Source organism: Chiroxiphia lanceolata, chromosome 7 (genome assembly GCF_009829145.1).
Source record: "Chiroxiphia lanceolata isolate bChiLan1 chromosome 7, bChiLan1.pri, whole genome shotgun sequence".
Taxonomy (NCBI): Eukaryota; Metazoa; Chordata; class Aves; order Passeriformes; family Pipridae; genus Chiroxiphia; species Chiroxiphia lanceolata.
In genome coordinates this window covers 5,160,433-5,173,027 of record NC_045643.1, presented here as the reverse complement: position 1 = coordinate 5,173,027, position 12,595 = coordinate 5,160,433, and the positions used below count along the sequence as shown (strand labels likewise).

At 43.6% G+C, this 12,595-nt stretch overlaps 1 protein-coding gene across 16 annotated transcripts in view; it reads right to left on the bottom strand.

Moving 5' to 3' along the window:
• UNC80 (unc-80 homolog, NALCN channel complex subunit) overlaps nucleotides 1-11,026 on the bottom strand; it is a 121,090-nt gene extending 110,064 nt beyond the window's left edge. For 9 of the 16 annotated variants that reach the window (XM_032693539.1, XM_032693545.1, XM_032693540.1 and 6 more), the window contains exons 1-5: nucleotides 10,622-11,023; nucleotides 9,296-9,344; nucleotides 4,154-4,310; nucleotides 2,972-3,270; nucleotides 1,052-1,175 (exon numbers count right to left, since the gene is read on the bottom strand). In XM_032693539.1, coding sequence (XP_032549430.1) covers nucleotides 1,052-1,175; nucleotides 2,972-3,270; nucleotides 4,154-4,310; nucleotides 9,296-9,344; nucleotides 10,622-10,713 — 721 coding nt within the window. In that variant the 5' untranslated portion in view covers nucleotides 10,714-11,023. Of the gene's footprint in view, nucleotides 1-1,051; nucleotides 1,176-2,971; nucleotides 3,271-4,153; nucleotides 4,311-9,295; nucleotides 9,345-10,621 lie in introns of those variants that run through there. The other 7 variants (XM_032693549.1, XM_032693550.1, XM_032693552.1 and 4 more) reach the window with 4 other exon arrangements.
• Between the last annotated feature and the right edge of the window lie 1,569 nt (nucleotides 11,027-12,595).

Below are 12,595 nucleotides of genomic sequence, written 5' to 3'. Positions count from 1 at the left end.
CATAACAGAGCATTTTCCTTTCATACTTTACTCCTTAAGTTATTTTTTAGGAATTTTCTGACTTCACACAGAGCTACAGGAAAAATTCCAACGGTCGAAGAAAATTTAGGACTAATTCCTTTTGTTACTTCCAGGGCTGAAATCCTATATTTTAATTCCAGAAGTTGAAGCAGAGGAATGAAGTGTTAGATGTCAAAGACTGTTTTAAATAATCTGAAATACTCGAATCTTTTCAATTCTGGGATGTTCCAAAGGTCTACAAAGCCTTCAGAACAAAATTACTTGTTTTAAGAAAAATCTGATTTGGCAAACTACATTTTCACTATGATGAAAATTACAGCTCCATGCTCTTGAGAGCTGGCAAGCAATGCTACAGCAATATATCCAGCTCACTTTCAATGCACCCCCTTGTAGAAATTATGCAAAACTATTGTCTAAAAACATAAAAGTAAAAAAGTTTTTTGAGACTAGGCCTTGGAAGCCAAAGTCTCTGAAGCCTAAGCACCCAATTCCAGTCTCATTATGGCTGAAACACAAAGGAAGAGCAACCCTTTCCAGCATGCAGAAGTGAATTCACAACCTAGGCCTTTCTTTGGAGAGTCTTGAAATTACCTTTTTTAATTTCATAACATGGCGAAATTAAAATTTTAGATAGGAGGAGAATCAACTGTGTGTTCTTCACTGTTCACTTTTGTTCAGTGCCAGTTTGGGAAAGCTCAATTCACCCACGTCAGACTGCTAAGAGATACTGCCTTTCCCCTTCTTAGCAACTGAGGAAGATGAGGTGAAACAGAGATAGGAGGCTGACAGGTAATGATAACTCTACTGAAGAGTTTCTAATTTCCTATTTGTGATGGCTCTCTCATCTCCTATTCAACTATTAGGCAAATGTCAGCTGACTCCCGAGGGGAAACAACCTTAAACTACTCTAAGGTTTCACTAATTCCTACAGTATCAGTAAATTCCTTCAAATACAATGACTACAGAATGTAAGGCAGCATTAGGCATTCCCAGCTCTCAGGAGCTACATTACCACAGCAAAATCACAGACCTGTAACGATGTTCCTGATGGGCTTTACAAGAGCATTGAAGGCAGAAACTTCAGGCTGCCTGTGTTCCCACATCGGCTGCCAAATAACGAGGCCACTGGCCAACCGGAATGTCAGATCGGACTCCTAGAAAGAGAAACAGAGGTGGTGGCACACCAGCTCACACGAAAGAATGTGGTTTCCAGTCTGTGAGGACTGTAATTTCTCTGATGCACAGATCCTACAAGAGATGAGTGACACCATGTGCAGTTCTGCAGTGGGTATATGCTAACTCGGGGACCACTGACAACACTCAGCAGACTTAATACATGTCACGTGTGGCTAATGAAAAATCACAGAGAAATCTCAATACAAAAACACACAGGAAGGTTTTTCCAAATGAAATTTCTGTACTAGTTAAGGAACCCTGTTTTTCCTAGGACATTAAGCTGTAAAAGAAAAGGCCATTCCTGGTCAGAAAGCATCTCTTTTAACCATATAAAGTCACTTCATGTTTGGTATTCAATCTCAACCTTAGGATTTACACTCCAAGACTTGAAATTCTTCCCCAAAAGAATAAGAATACTAAATATTAAAACATTACTTAGAAATTGAGGAAATATGTAACAGATTACTATGAAGTAGTGGTATAATACATCACTGATATCATTAGCACTGTTGGTACCTGAGCTATGTCAATACAGAAACGCTGACACTACTTACAGTGATGCTATCATTGCTTGACGTATGCAACTGGCTTAAATCATGCAAATTTGGGCTTTTCAATATTCATCACCACAGTATTTCAGAGATCTCAGAGATTTTCAAGATAAACCTGAGATACTGATATTAATCCCATCTTATAAATGGGAAACAACATCCCAGAAAGATTAATGTTGAAGATTGGAAATCTTCTCTCTAATAGCCAGGGTCTGCCTCCAGTTTCATTTAATTCATTCAAAGGGCAGCCCACATTTGTGTGTGTAGCGCTGGGAAGAATTCAACACTTCTTCTTGTCCTGTCCCAGTAGCTTACAGAAAAAATTATGAAAAATTTGGGCTAAATAAATTGAGCTATACGGTACTGGAACTCAGTAGCAGAAGTAGGGAAAGAATCTACTCCAGTCTTGCTTTCACCTGCCTGAATCAAAAGATTATCCTTTATTTCCTGTTCTTTCTTATCTTCTTCAACTGTTGCAGCATAGGAGGCAGGATTAGAACAGATAACAGTCCCATCACTTCATGACTTTATAGACCTTTTCCAAGTACCTACTCTTTCCCAAGGCCTAGTTGGAAACGTAAAGGCTAAAAACTGCAGCCCCTCAGAGAGGCAGAAGAACATGCAGAAAATGCCTTCTCATCACCACTCTGCAAAGCTGATGCACTCAGCATAAAATCAATAGAGCGACCCCGGCAGACAGGAAGCCTGCAGCCTGCTTCCAACTTCAGAACAAAGGAATGCTCCATTGCCTTTGCTACTGCCATGCTTATAACACCATCACACATTCCTGGTAATTAGCATCAAGATGATTAGTAATGACAACAACAAATCCCAGTGGCAGCCCCACGGTTGAAAAATTAGCAAGGCCCTTCTGAGCAATGGTTGAGAATCACTGGCGCAAGCCAAAGCTCACAACCCTTTCTGCAGGTTCCTGGATCCCAGAGACTTCACAGGGGCCACAGATCTTTCACATTCCCAAAGGCTAAAAACGGCTCACTTCAGATTTATTTTCCTTTGTGCCTGCCTGATGCTGAGGTGATTGTTCATGTCACTGGAAGGATTTCTTCCTGATGGCAGTGGTATCCTGCCAGCTTGTTAAAACATTTCCAGTGGTCCCCCAATGTGCACTGTAGGCTGAATTAAATAACAATCACAAAGGCAGAGTAATTCCTTTCCTGCTCAGAGCTCACTCCACACAAGCACCCCATCAGCGTTCCACTCACTTTAATTCTGTGGACAAGGGGAGCAAAGAGGAAGACAAACAGCTCCACGGTAGCCATGGAGTTCTGGAAGAACTTCCTTCTGCTATTCTCCTCCTCATCAGTTGTGGCACTGGGCTGGGGATGTCCTGGTGATCCTTGGTTTTCCGCCTGATGAATAAAGGCGCTACTGCTCCCTCCCCAGCTAGAGCCTCTGTCCCCTCCAAATTGGTCATTGCTGCAGTCCTGAGGAGCCTCCAGCAGCATCCAGTGAAGAGTGTGAAGAAGCTTTGTTTCAGCTACTCCAAGCTTATCCTGATGCCCTGTGTGGAAAAATGCATCACTGTATCTCACAGGGTTACCATTAATGGTACTGTTGAGACTTTCAGAGCTGCACGGGAAACTGGACATCCAACTTCCTGATAAGCATTTGAAAATTAAAATTCTACCATTAAAAGCATCAGCATTCTGTCTCATTATGTTTGAAACCTCCTGAAATCTCCTAAATCACAAGTCGCCATTTACTTCATAGCATTTGCAGTCCAGTTCCTGCAATGTCAGCTGCAGGGCATGGACAGCAGCATGGACATAGAGTGGTCCCAAAAGCAGCCAAATTGACAGTCTTGTCTGTTTGACCTTGTTGAATAAGATAAAATGGAAGTGAGCACTTCAAGGTGCTCAAGCTGTGTCCTGTTAATGCCTCCAACTGGCATGTCTCAGGAAGCAAATTCCTGGCTGAAATCAATCAGTAAAAGACTTACTAAAAGTAAGTTCTATTTGGACCTCTGTCCTTACTGTCTGATTGACTTATATGCTGAGAATCCCATGCATTGATCTGAATAAAAAGAAAAAAAAAAGAAACAAAAAGAAGAACTGAAGATACTAAAAGTACCTGCTGCAATTGACAACTGAAAGAAATACATATTCCTTCAAGGAATCCATGTCTGCTGGGTGGTTGTTCTAAAATAAGTTCTATTACCTCTGGAAAATAACCAGCAAAATGTTATTGAACTGCTCTTCAGCTCATCGAGCCATTACCTTCACTGGGGAAGCTCCCACAGGTTACTCTGCTATCAATAAGAAAGACAATCCACAAGACAAGCCACAGAACGAACTAACTGGGGTTCTAAGGATTTAGAATATGTTGGCACCCTGAGCATCAGAATGTCACATTTTGACTGACAACACCCTCAGAGGAGCACTAACCCAGTTTGTTCCGGTTGGAGAGCAGCGTTGCAGTGCAGTGCAGCACATGCGGGAGCGCAGCCTGGACGAGTTCCCAGCGAGAGATGCTCTGGATGGCTTCAGAGAGAGCTGGAGAAAGGCCATGCAGTTTGTTTTCTACTAAAACTCTTTCAAAAGACTAAAAGCAAGAACAAGGAAAGAAAGACACTGTGTATCTGTTTCTGCATATTTCTTCCAGCACACAGAACATTCTCTTTTAAAAACCTGTAATATTTAATTATATAACTAAAGCACATCTTGTAATATTTTTCCTGAAAAACACAGACTGTAACTAAAGTTCACCAGACATTTGGACGTACTTGACTAAGAAGTGAATGGGCCACACAATATATTTTCTGTAATATAAAGAGTTAAAGCAAGTATAACCTGTATATTAGTAAGTTCAGACATCAAGCCAAACTTACTGTTATGTTGGGTATTAATCTGGCATGCAAGTAATCCTGTTGAAAGTCACAGGAGCTAAGGAAGCCTGTATTTATGGAGCTGAGTGCTGGATATTCTTCTCAAACACACATGCTCTTTCAGTTTAGTGTAACACAAAGGGCAACCCATTAAAGGTATATGAGCCTTAGGAAATGTTTTCACACCCTGTCACAAAAAATAATCACTGTACAAAATCTTTTGTCTAGCCATGATGTAATGGTTTTATGAACACTTAGAGAGCTGATGGCTGCAGCAAGTTCATTATTTTTACCTCAAGCAACAAAAAGTAAGACTATCTGCCTCTGAAATCTCTATGGAAGCTCCTTATTCCTAGTTGTTCCAAAAATTTCAATAAGTTGCTGCTCTGATCAGATACAAAGATCTCATTATAGGTCACAAATGAAGTTATATTCCTTCTCCAAAGTTCTTAAAGGAAAGATAATGACAATGCATGTCCTTGGCTTATACCAGCTTAGCCTCATGACTACCTATTTGGTCACAAGCTCTTTCACCAGTGCGACAAAAACACGTTGTTGCTCCTTGGCTTTCCATTCAAGGTCTCATTTCCGGGTACTTCAATGGCATCAGGGAGAAATTCCCCCAAAACTGCCTTCTGGAAGCTGTGGTCCACATTCCGCATGCTTCAGAAACTCAAGAGGAAGCCAAGGAGTTTGCAATTATATCTTTAAATTAGTCTTGCATTTACCACATTTTGGGCCTCTGAGCACACATGAAGCTTTCCCTACATGGTTATCCGCCAGATTCCGCTGTTCTTTCCTGGTCTGAGCAGAAAGCCTAACATACTTCTGTACCCTAATGAAAGATTAGCTTCTGGAGCAGCTTATGTGATCACAAGTATCTGACACAGAAGTACTGCATGCTACCAGAAAAATGCAAACACAAAAGCTGCTGTATGGAAACCACTGAGTGTTCCTGCCTGCTACAGGCACTGCCTGGTACAGTAACTACTACTGTGGATGTACTGCCAGCACAGGAACTAACTGGCATCAGTCCCCACACTGAGAACTGTCCCAAGCAGACCAACAAGAACATGCAGTTCTTTGGACAAGTGTTCCTGTGGAATTTGCCTGGGGTTCTCCATAAAGGTCCAGCTCACAGCAGCTTCTGTCTACACCAGACACTGAAGATGCAAGGCCCTGGGTTAGCATTTGCTCCTGTAGAGCCTTCCTTTTGGATTGCTGCAGTTCTACTCTAACTTTCAGGACCTGCTACAAAAAATATACAGACATTGAGACAGAAGACCTAATTTTCACCCCACATGAACTGAGCAACTGCTGCTACAGCTGGGAGGACTTACATGCTTCAATGAGAAGGCTGAATGAGAATGTCTGAAAAAGCTCCCTGCAAGTCAGTCAGAAGACAGATATTGTCATGCTATGTGTATGTCTGGAGCTGCAGCCTCAGGGTTGCAGCTTGGCTGAGAAAGCAGTTACCTACTTATAGCAAGCTTGTTCGTGCCTCAGACACCCCACACACCAAAGGCCAATAAAGAATATGTGCCAAGGTGGTTGTGAGGGAAGTCAGTGTTTATATCTTGGCTGGAGAAAGGGCAGCCCCTTTCAGCAATGCTCTGTTTCTGTTTTCAGCTCCCTCAGGGCCACTTACACAAGCATTTTTCCTTTTAGCCTGGTAGTGACATCTGTTTTCACAGAGAGTGGCAGTCAGCCTTTTCTGGCTGCCTTCCCACTCCTTTTACCTTCTTCTCCACCAAGAACCAAAGGGACTGTCAAATACCTTGTGACCAGGATCAGTCTGTGTGTTCCTTTGCTGCTGGAATGGGAACAGGTAGCTGCCTGAAGATGCCTAGACGAGGAGTATAGGACAGAGCAGATTCTGGCGGGGCTTTGCCATGGTTTCATAAACGGCTTTGCTTGAGTCACATGAAATTCCCTGGCTCTAAGCCCAGGGAAGCTCTACCTGCATGAATTGCATAAGGCGGCAAGGGCTCAGCCAGGCCCCCAGCCCTCACTAGACAGACAGGACCTTCAGAAGCTCAGCACCCCCCGTCCCACCCTCTCAGGAGTGCCAGAGGAACTGCAGGTGTCCTCCCGGGGAGTAGCCCTATGGGATTGCATGTGGAGAAAAAAAATAACTAAAGAGCAGGGCCCAATACCTAGCTTTGTACAGAAGGACTCTGGCAGAGACATGGAGAAATGGTTAGTGCTTTTTGAGCTGGACTTGTGTCCTTGGAGGGGACCTTACAGTCCTGTTCTTCCAAAGCTCAAGTGAAAAGCCGAGACCATCGCTAAAGTAACTTCTGCCTGACTGGAAAGAGCTTGAAATGCAGGCAGACAGTACTGTCAGTTTGGGGCAGGTCCACTGAGCAAGGAGGAGTTCCTAGAAAGATCTAAAACATTAACCTAGGAGTTCATAGCACAAGGGATTGTAAGGCTCCATTGTTTACTAAATACAGCAATAGTATAAACATTAGCAAGTAATGAAATACAGATGCCAAGCACTTTATTTACAGAAAACTGTTGTGCTTAAAAACTCAGTTTTCTGCAACCAGGCCTGTTGTTTGGATAAAATAAAGGTGGCCTCCTTCTGAACTTTCCATATCTATACTTTAATTATTCATAACAATAAAACATAACTACATTTTCAAAAACAAGTAAAAAAAGAACAGAAAAGAGATGAACTTTGCATTTGCAAGATCCTCCACAAAACATTTGTGTTCTTCCATGCCCAATGCAATCCAGAGTAAAAGAATTTAATATACCCTTAAGTTCCTTACCATCACCCCAAAAATGCATTTGCTTTGTACAGCACTCACTTGCACTCCTATGAGACCATTTACAGCTCTGACTCACCACATTAGGAATGACGTTGTGTCAGGGCAGAACGATTTCAGAATGGAGAGAAGGAAGAACATTAAATCCATACTGAGGCACAAAAGCATTTAAACAGTTTAAGACAATGTATGGGGGAGGGTATTTATCTCCAGTTTAAAAGCTATTATTCATAGACTAATTGAAGTCAGTGTGATTGTTCATGTAAGGAAAACAAGGCTATGAAAGGGCTGGTTTTTTTCTTCAAGTATTATGGTATAAAGCAAAGCTCAAAGAAGCAATGCAATCTGCTCCTGCACACCAGATGCTGTACTCACTGAATCTAAGCCTCCAGCATCTGCTTCCTCAATGCACAAGATGCAGCAAATTCTACTGCAGCAAGTTTAGAGCCAAGAATAATAACAGAATACTGCATGACGTTGTGTCATTTGCATTGCCAGAGAGTTAGCAGCCTATAGACATGCCTACAACAATTCTGGTTAGCTAATTTTAAAAGGACAGATAATTTAACAGGCGCACAGTATTTTCAGGCACATTAGTCAATACAGGGGTGTTAGACAGTCAGCTGGATGTTTCAGAAGATAAGTCAGGTACCTGTCAAGTTCCAGAAACCCTGCCGCACTCATGCACTGAGCACCCTGCTACCCCACTGGATAATACAGAACGCGTTGATGTGGGCAGACATTCCTGTGCACCAGCAGGGATAGGAAACTGAGGAGCAAAGATGATGAGAAGGTGGCAGATGCAGCATATCAGGCTGTATCCCATCAGTTGCTCAAAACTAAGCCTCACCTTTGAAACCTTTCTACCATAATTTAATGATTATGTTAAGGACTGGAGAAGAATCAAGTTCTTCATTCAAGGGGTGGAAATTAATTGGATTTTTTAAGACCTTCCTTTCCCTTGGCTGACACATGTGATTTATGTTGTCTTGTGGGTTCTTTTGGTGTTATTTTTTACGCTTAGTAAATCCTGGTAGGTGCTCTAAGAAGAAAGGTGCTTTAGAATCAGCCTGGAGGACACAGAGGAAGACCTAATGCCAACAGCACAGCAAAAAGCACAGGGAAGTCACAGACAGACAGATACATCATGGAGAAGGCACAGAGAAGGAAACTGTCCCTCTACCCAACAGTAACAGGTATGAGTTCATAGGTGGGGCCACAGCCTCAGAGGAGAGGTGCTCCAAGGCATGGCTCCTGCACACTGCCAAGGCTCTTGGTAAAGGACACAAGGCAACAAGCTCCATTTTCCAGCCTCTCAGCAACCAGAAACTGTCAACGGCATCAGGCAGTGACGATGCCTTTTGCTCCATGTGCTACAATTGCAGTACATTTTACTCACTGACACACTAAGCCAGCAGTCCTCTTCCACTATCTGGTATCTAGCAAAAACCCTGAAAAATTTATGGATTTCTAAGAAGAAAATGAGTCAGCAATAGCTAAGGCTTCTCCAGCTTAATATCTTGTGAGAAGGAAGTCAGAAAATTGCTGCAGAGAGATCTAAGTACTTTAAACTACTAAGATATGTGTCCAGACCAAATTTTTCCACTCTGTCAAGTTCGGTTGCAACCACTTAATGTACTTTAAGTAATCCAAAGACCAGCAACCATTCAAGGAATTCTGAAATTCTCTAGATACACATCTTACTTGAACTTGCTGCATGCCTTCCCTTTCTCCTCAATTTGGACAGTAACTTGAGGTTTTATGTGAAATACAGTTAGAAATAGGAGTCATAGAAGTACAGATTTAAGCTGAATGGACTAAATCCACTTCTGGGATAAGCTGAGAAGCTTATCAGCCACCATGGTCAGATCAAGTTGCACGAAAAGTTAGTCACTAACAAGAGTTGAAAAAGAGAAACAGGTACGTACCACACAGGAAGCTTCATATTGTTTCCCCAGTTTAGGTCTTAAAAATGCACTGAAGGAAGGGAGAAAAAGTGTTAGAGACCCAGTACATCAATGTGGATTTTGTTTAGTTATTTTTAGGATTTTTCTCATGTCAGAAAGTTGGCAAAACACAGAGAAATTTAATGTAAAGGAAGACAAAAGGCTAAAACTATGTTCAGATACCTGTTGATAACATCTGACAAAATGCTGTTACCTTTTCTAGAAGACAAAGTACCCACACTGATATGCCAAGAAGCTGTTAATTCAACCCTCAGGAGAAATCCTGTTCCCCAGGGATAAAATCTTCCATCAGATAATTTTTAGCCATTTTATCTCAGTGAAAGATTTTCAATATACTCTGTTTAAAATGTGTTATATACTACTGAACTTTGCCTTTCCTCTATTTTAAGACAGAGATCCATTTGCCAGCTCCGTATTAAGTATTTTTCTCCACAGCAGCTGATGTACAAGGCTTATGATGAAATGCAGGCCTTGTAGGTAGAAAATACCCACCCTCTGCTGTCATTCTCCAGAATGGGATCAGAGTTAAATATTAAAAAAAACTAATCAGGTCACCTTATTTTATTTTATTTTTTTGGAGGACACTGACTGTGGCATAAAGGGATTTGGTGACGGAGGCTTTAAATTAGAGCCACAACCTTCAAATCTTCCAACCTCCCCCCCACTCTCACAGTGTTTTCACTTTAGAATTCTGCTGAGACAGGAGACAGACACGACTCACAAGGAACATGAAGCCCCAGTCATACATTCATCCAGCCCCTCACACATCATTACTCTCCAATCCAATGAAATAAGGTGAGACTTTGACGTATCTGTTTGCATGCTGACCTCTCAAGGCATAGATTACACTTCCAGGACAGCTGCAAATACAGATACAAGCAAAGCTGCAGGTCTGGTGCAGCACTGACGGTGCTGCTTCTGCTACCAGAGCTCCACGAGTCCTCTTAAAAGGGAGGAGGAGGGGAGGTGGGATGGATGGGATGGGGGGAGACGGGACAGGGAGGAAGGGAAAGGTGCATACAGACACATAGACAGGGATATTTCAAAGTCAAAGCAAGAAGCTGCCTGGGATTGCCACTAGGTTAAGCTGCCTCCAGACCTTCCCGAATCCACACAAATTGCTCTATATTGAGTGCAAAGAGAACAGCCTGTTTCACGCCTGCATGTTGCAGCTGCAATCACCGCTTCCTCCTCGCCTCCGGGCAGCAGCCGGCCCGCACCCCCCTCCCCACTTCCACTGCCCTGTTGCAGCGATATCCCAAGTACCCAGGGCTTTGCTGCTCTCACCTGGTTTGTCTCCATAGGAAGGTCTGGATGGGCAGAGGGATGCCACGGCCACTCTCCTGCTCCTGGCCCTCTGAGCTTTTCCTTTTCACCATGATGCTGATGACAGCTGCTGCAGTGAGCCAGCCTCAGCAGACACATCAGTCGGGATCTCCCATGGCTGCCTCTCCGCTGCCCGCAACTCTTTACCCTCTTCCCTTCATCCCCTGCAGCCCACCCGCTCCCTCCAGCTCTGCTGGTGCAAAATGGCTGCAGAAGGCAGGGAGGAAATTAGGGGAGCGAAGATGTCCGCGTCCCTCGGCTTCCTCCCTGCCTTCAGCACCTCCCTCTGTGGACAGCTCCCCGCTCCCAGCGCCCGGAGCCGGCGGGCGGTGACGGGCAGGAAAGGCGGGTGGGCGGCGCGGGGGCGGCGGAGGCACCGCCCCGCCAAACTTCCCAAACCGCACCGGGAGCAGCGAGCTGCAACAGGGCTCCTGCCGCCTCCTTCCCGCCGCCAAGTTGGGAAGCCCCGCCGGCCCGCAGCGAGAGGGATGCGCAGTGCATCCAGCATCCCAGAGCTGGCCGAGAGGCGCCCGCCGTCCTTCCTTCCCTCTCTCCCCCGAGTTCCGCTCCTTGGATTCACAAAGGTCCTCGAAGCGTCCGATAGAGCCTGTTAATAAACAGGGAGACACTCGTTTACCTCAAAAGTGGGGGAAAAAGGAAAGCAAGTCATAAACCCTCTTCGAAATCGAAGGCTGGCTGTAGGAGCAAGGGAAGTTTGAGATAGTTTTTCCATAGGTTTTTCTTACATAGAAGAGCTGAGACAGAGGTGGAGAGGATGGGGAGTGCGAAAGCAGATTTACTTGTGCCTCCAATTAAACACCAGACTTGACTTGGCTAATACAAGGATATATTTGAGTGCTGAAGTGCTGAACCAGTTGGCTTTGTTTGTCTTGTTTGGTTGGGTTCTTTGCTAGCAGTAACTTTTACTGCTGGTGCACAGAAGTAAGGCCCTTTTATTCACAGGATGAGCTTGCTCAGACAGGAAAGCTTTTAATTACCATTTTCTTTCCTTCAATTAAAAGTGAGATCAGATAGAAACAAAATAATCATGATTTCTAAAATATTATGAGAGCTAACTACAAAGAGAAGATGGTTAAAACAAATTACTTCTAAATGCAAGGTATGTATTAGAGAAGTTTCCCTACTCCACATCCCTATAAAACATCAGTAGAAGGGTTGTTGCAGGCCAGGGATGGTTTATGTGAATGTTAAGTGTTGTATAGTCTCACCCTCAAAACTGGTGCCATTTTAGTCAGTGATAATATTTAACTACCTCGAGTTCAAGACGCTTGCACTCTCTCAGTAACTGGTAAGCGCATTTCAAATCTGTTTGGTTTGGATTTGTTTGGTTTGTTTGTTGGTTTTTGGTTTGGTTCTTTTTTTAATCTCTCCTTATTCCTGCATTCAAGAAGCAGTCACAATAGTTTCCAGTTTGTGCTTCTAAGCCTAAGCTTATTATTCCCGTGCTCTGCTACACAGCATGAAACTCATGTAAAAGAGAGCACTGCAGCTTGCTCCAGAGTACAGCTGAAATCTCCTGTGAATTCTCCTGATTTACAGGAACACCAGTGGCACTTGGTGTGGTCAGCAGCTGCTCAGCGGTAAACAGACAGGAATGCAAGTGTGAATACAAAGCTCCACAAACCAACCAAACCAAACCAAATTTATTTGGAAAACAACAGCTTTCATTGGTTTCAAACCTATGCAGGTAAACATCATTGTTGCCCTGAACAGAGGCAGTTCTAGAGGGCAGAGAAGCTCACTAGCAGCACTTCACTGAGCCTCCAAAGGGGAACCCAAGTGGCCTCTCTACACTCTGAAGAGGAGTAGGAGAAGAGAACAAACAAGGCAACTGCACGCTCGCTTCACAACTGTCAGTGTTAACTGTCACTCAGAAAGCAGAAGGACAATATACCAATACCTCTACCTGGCTTT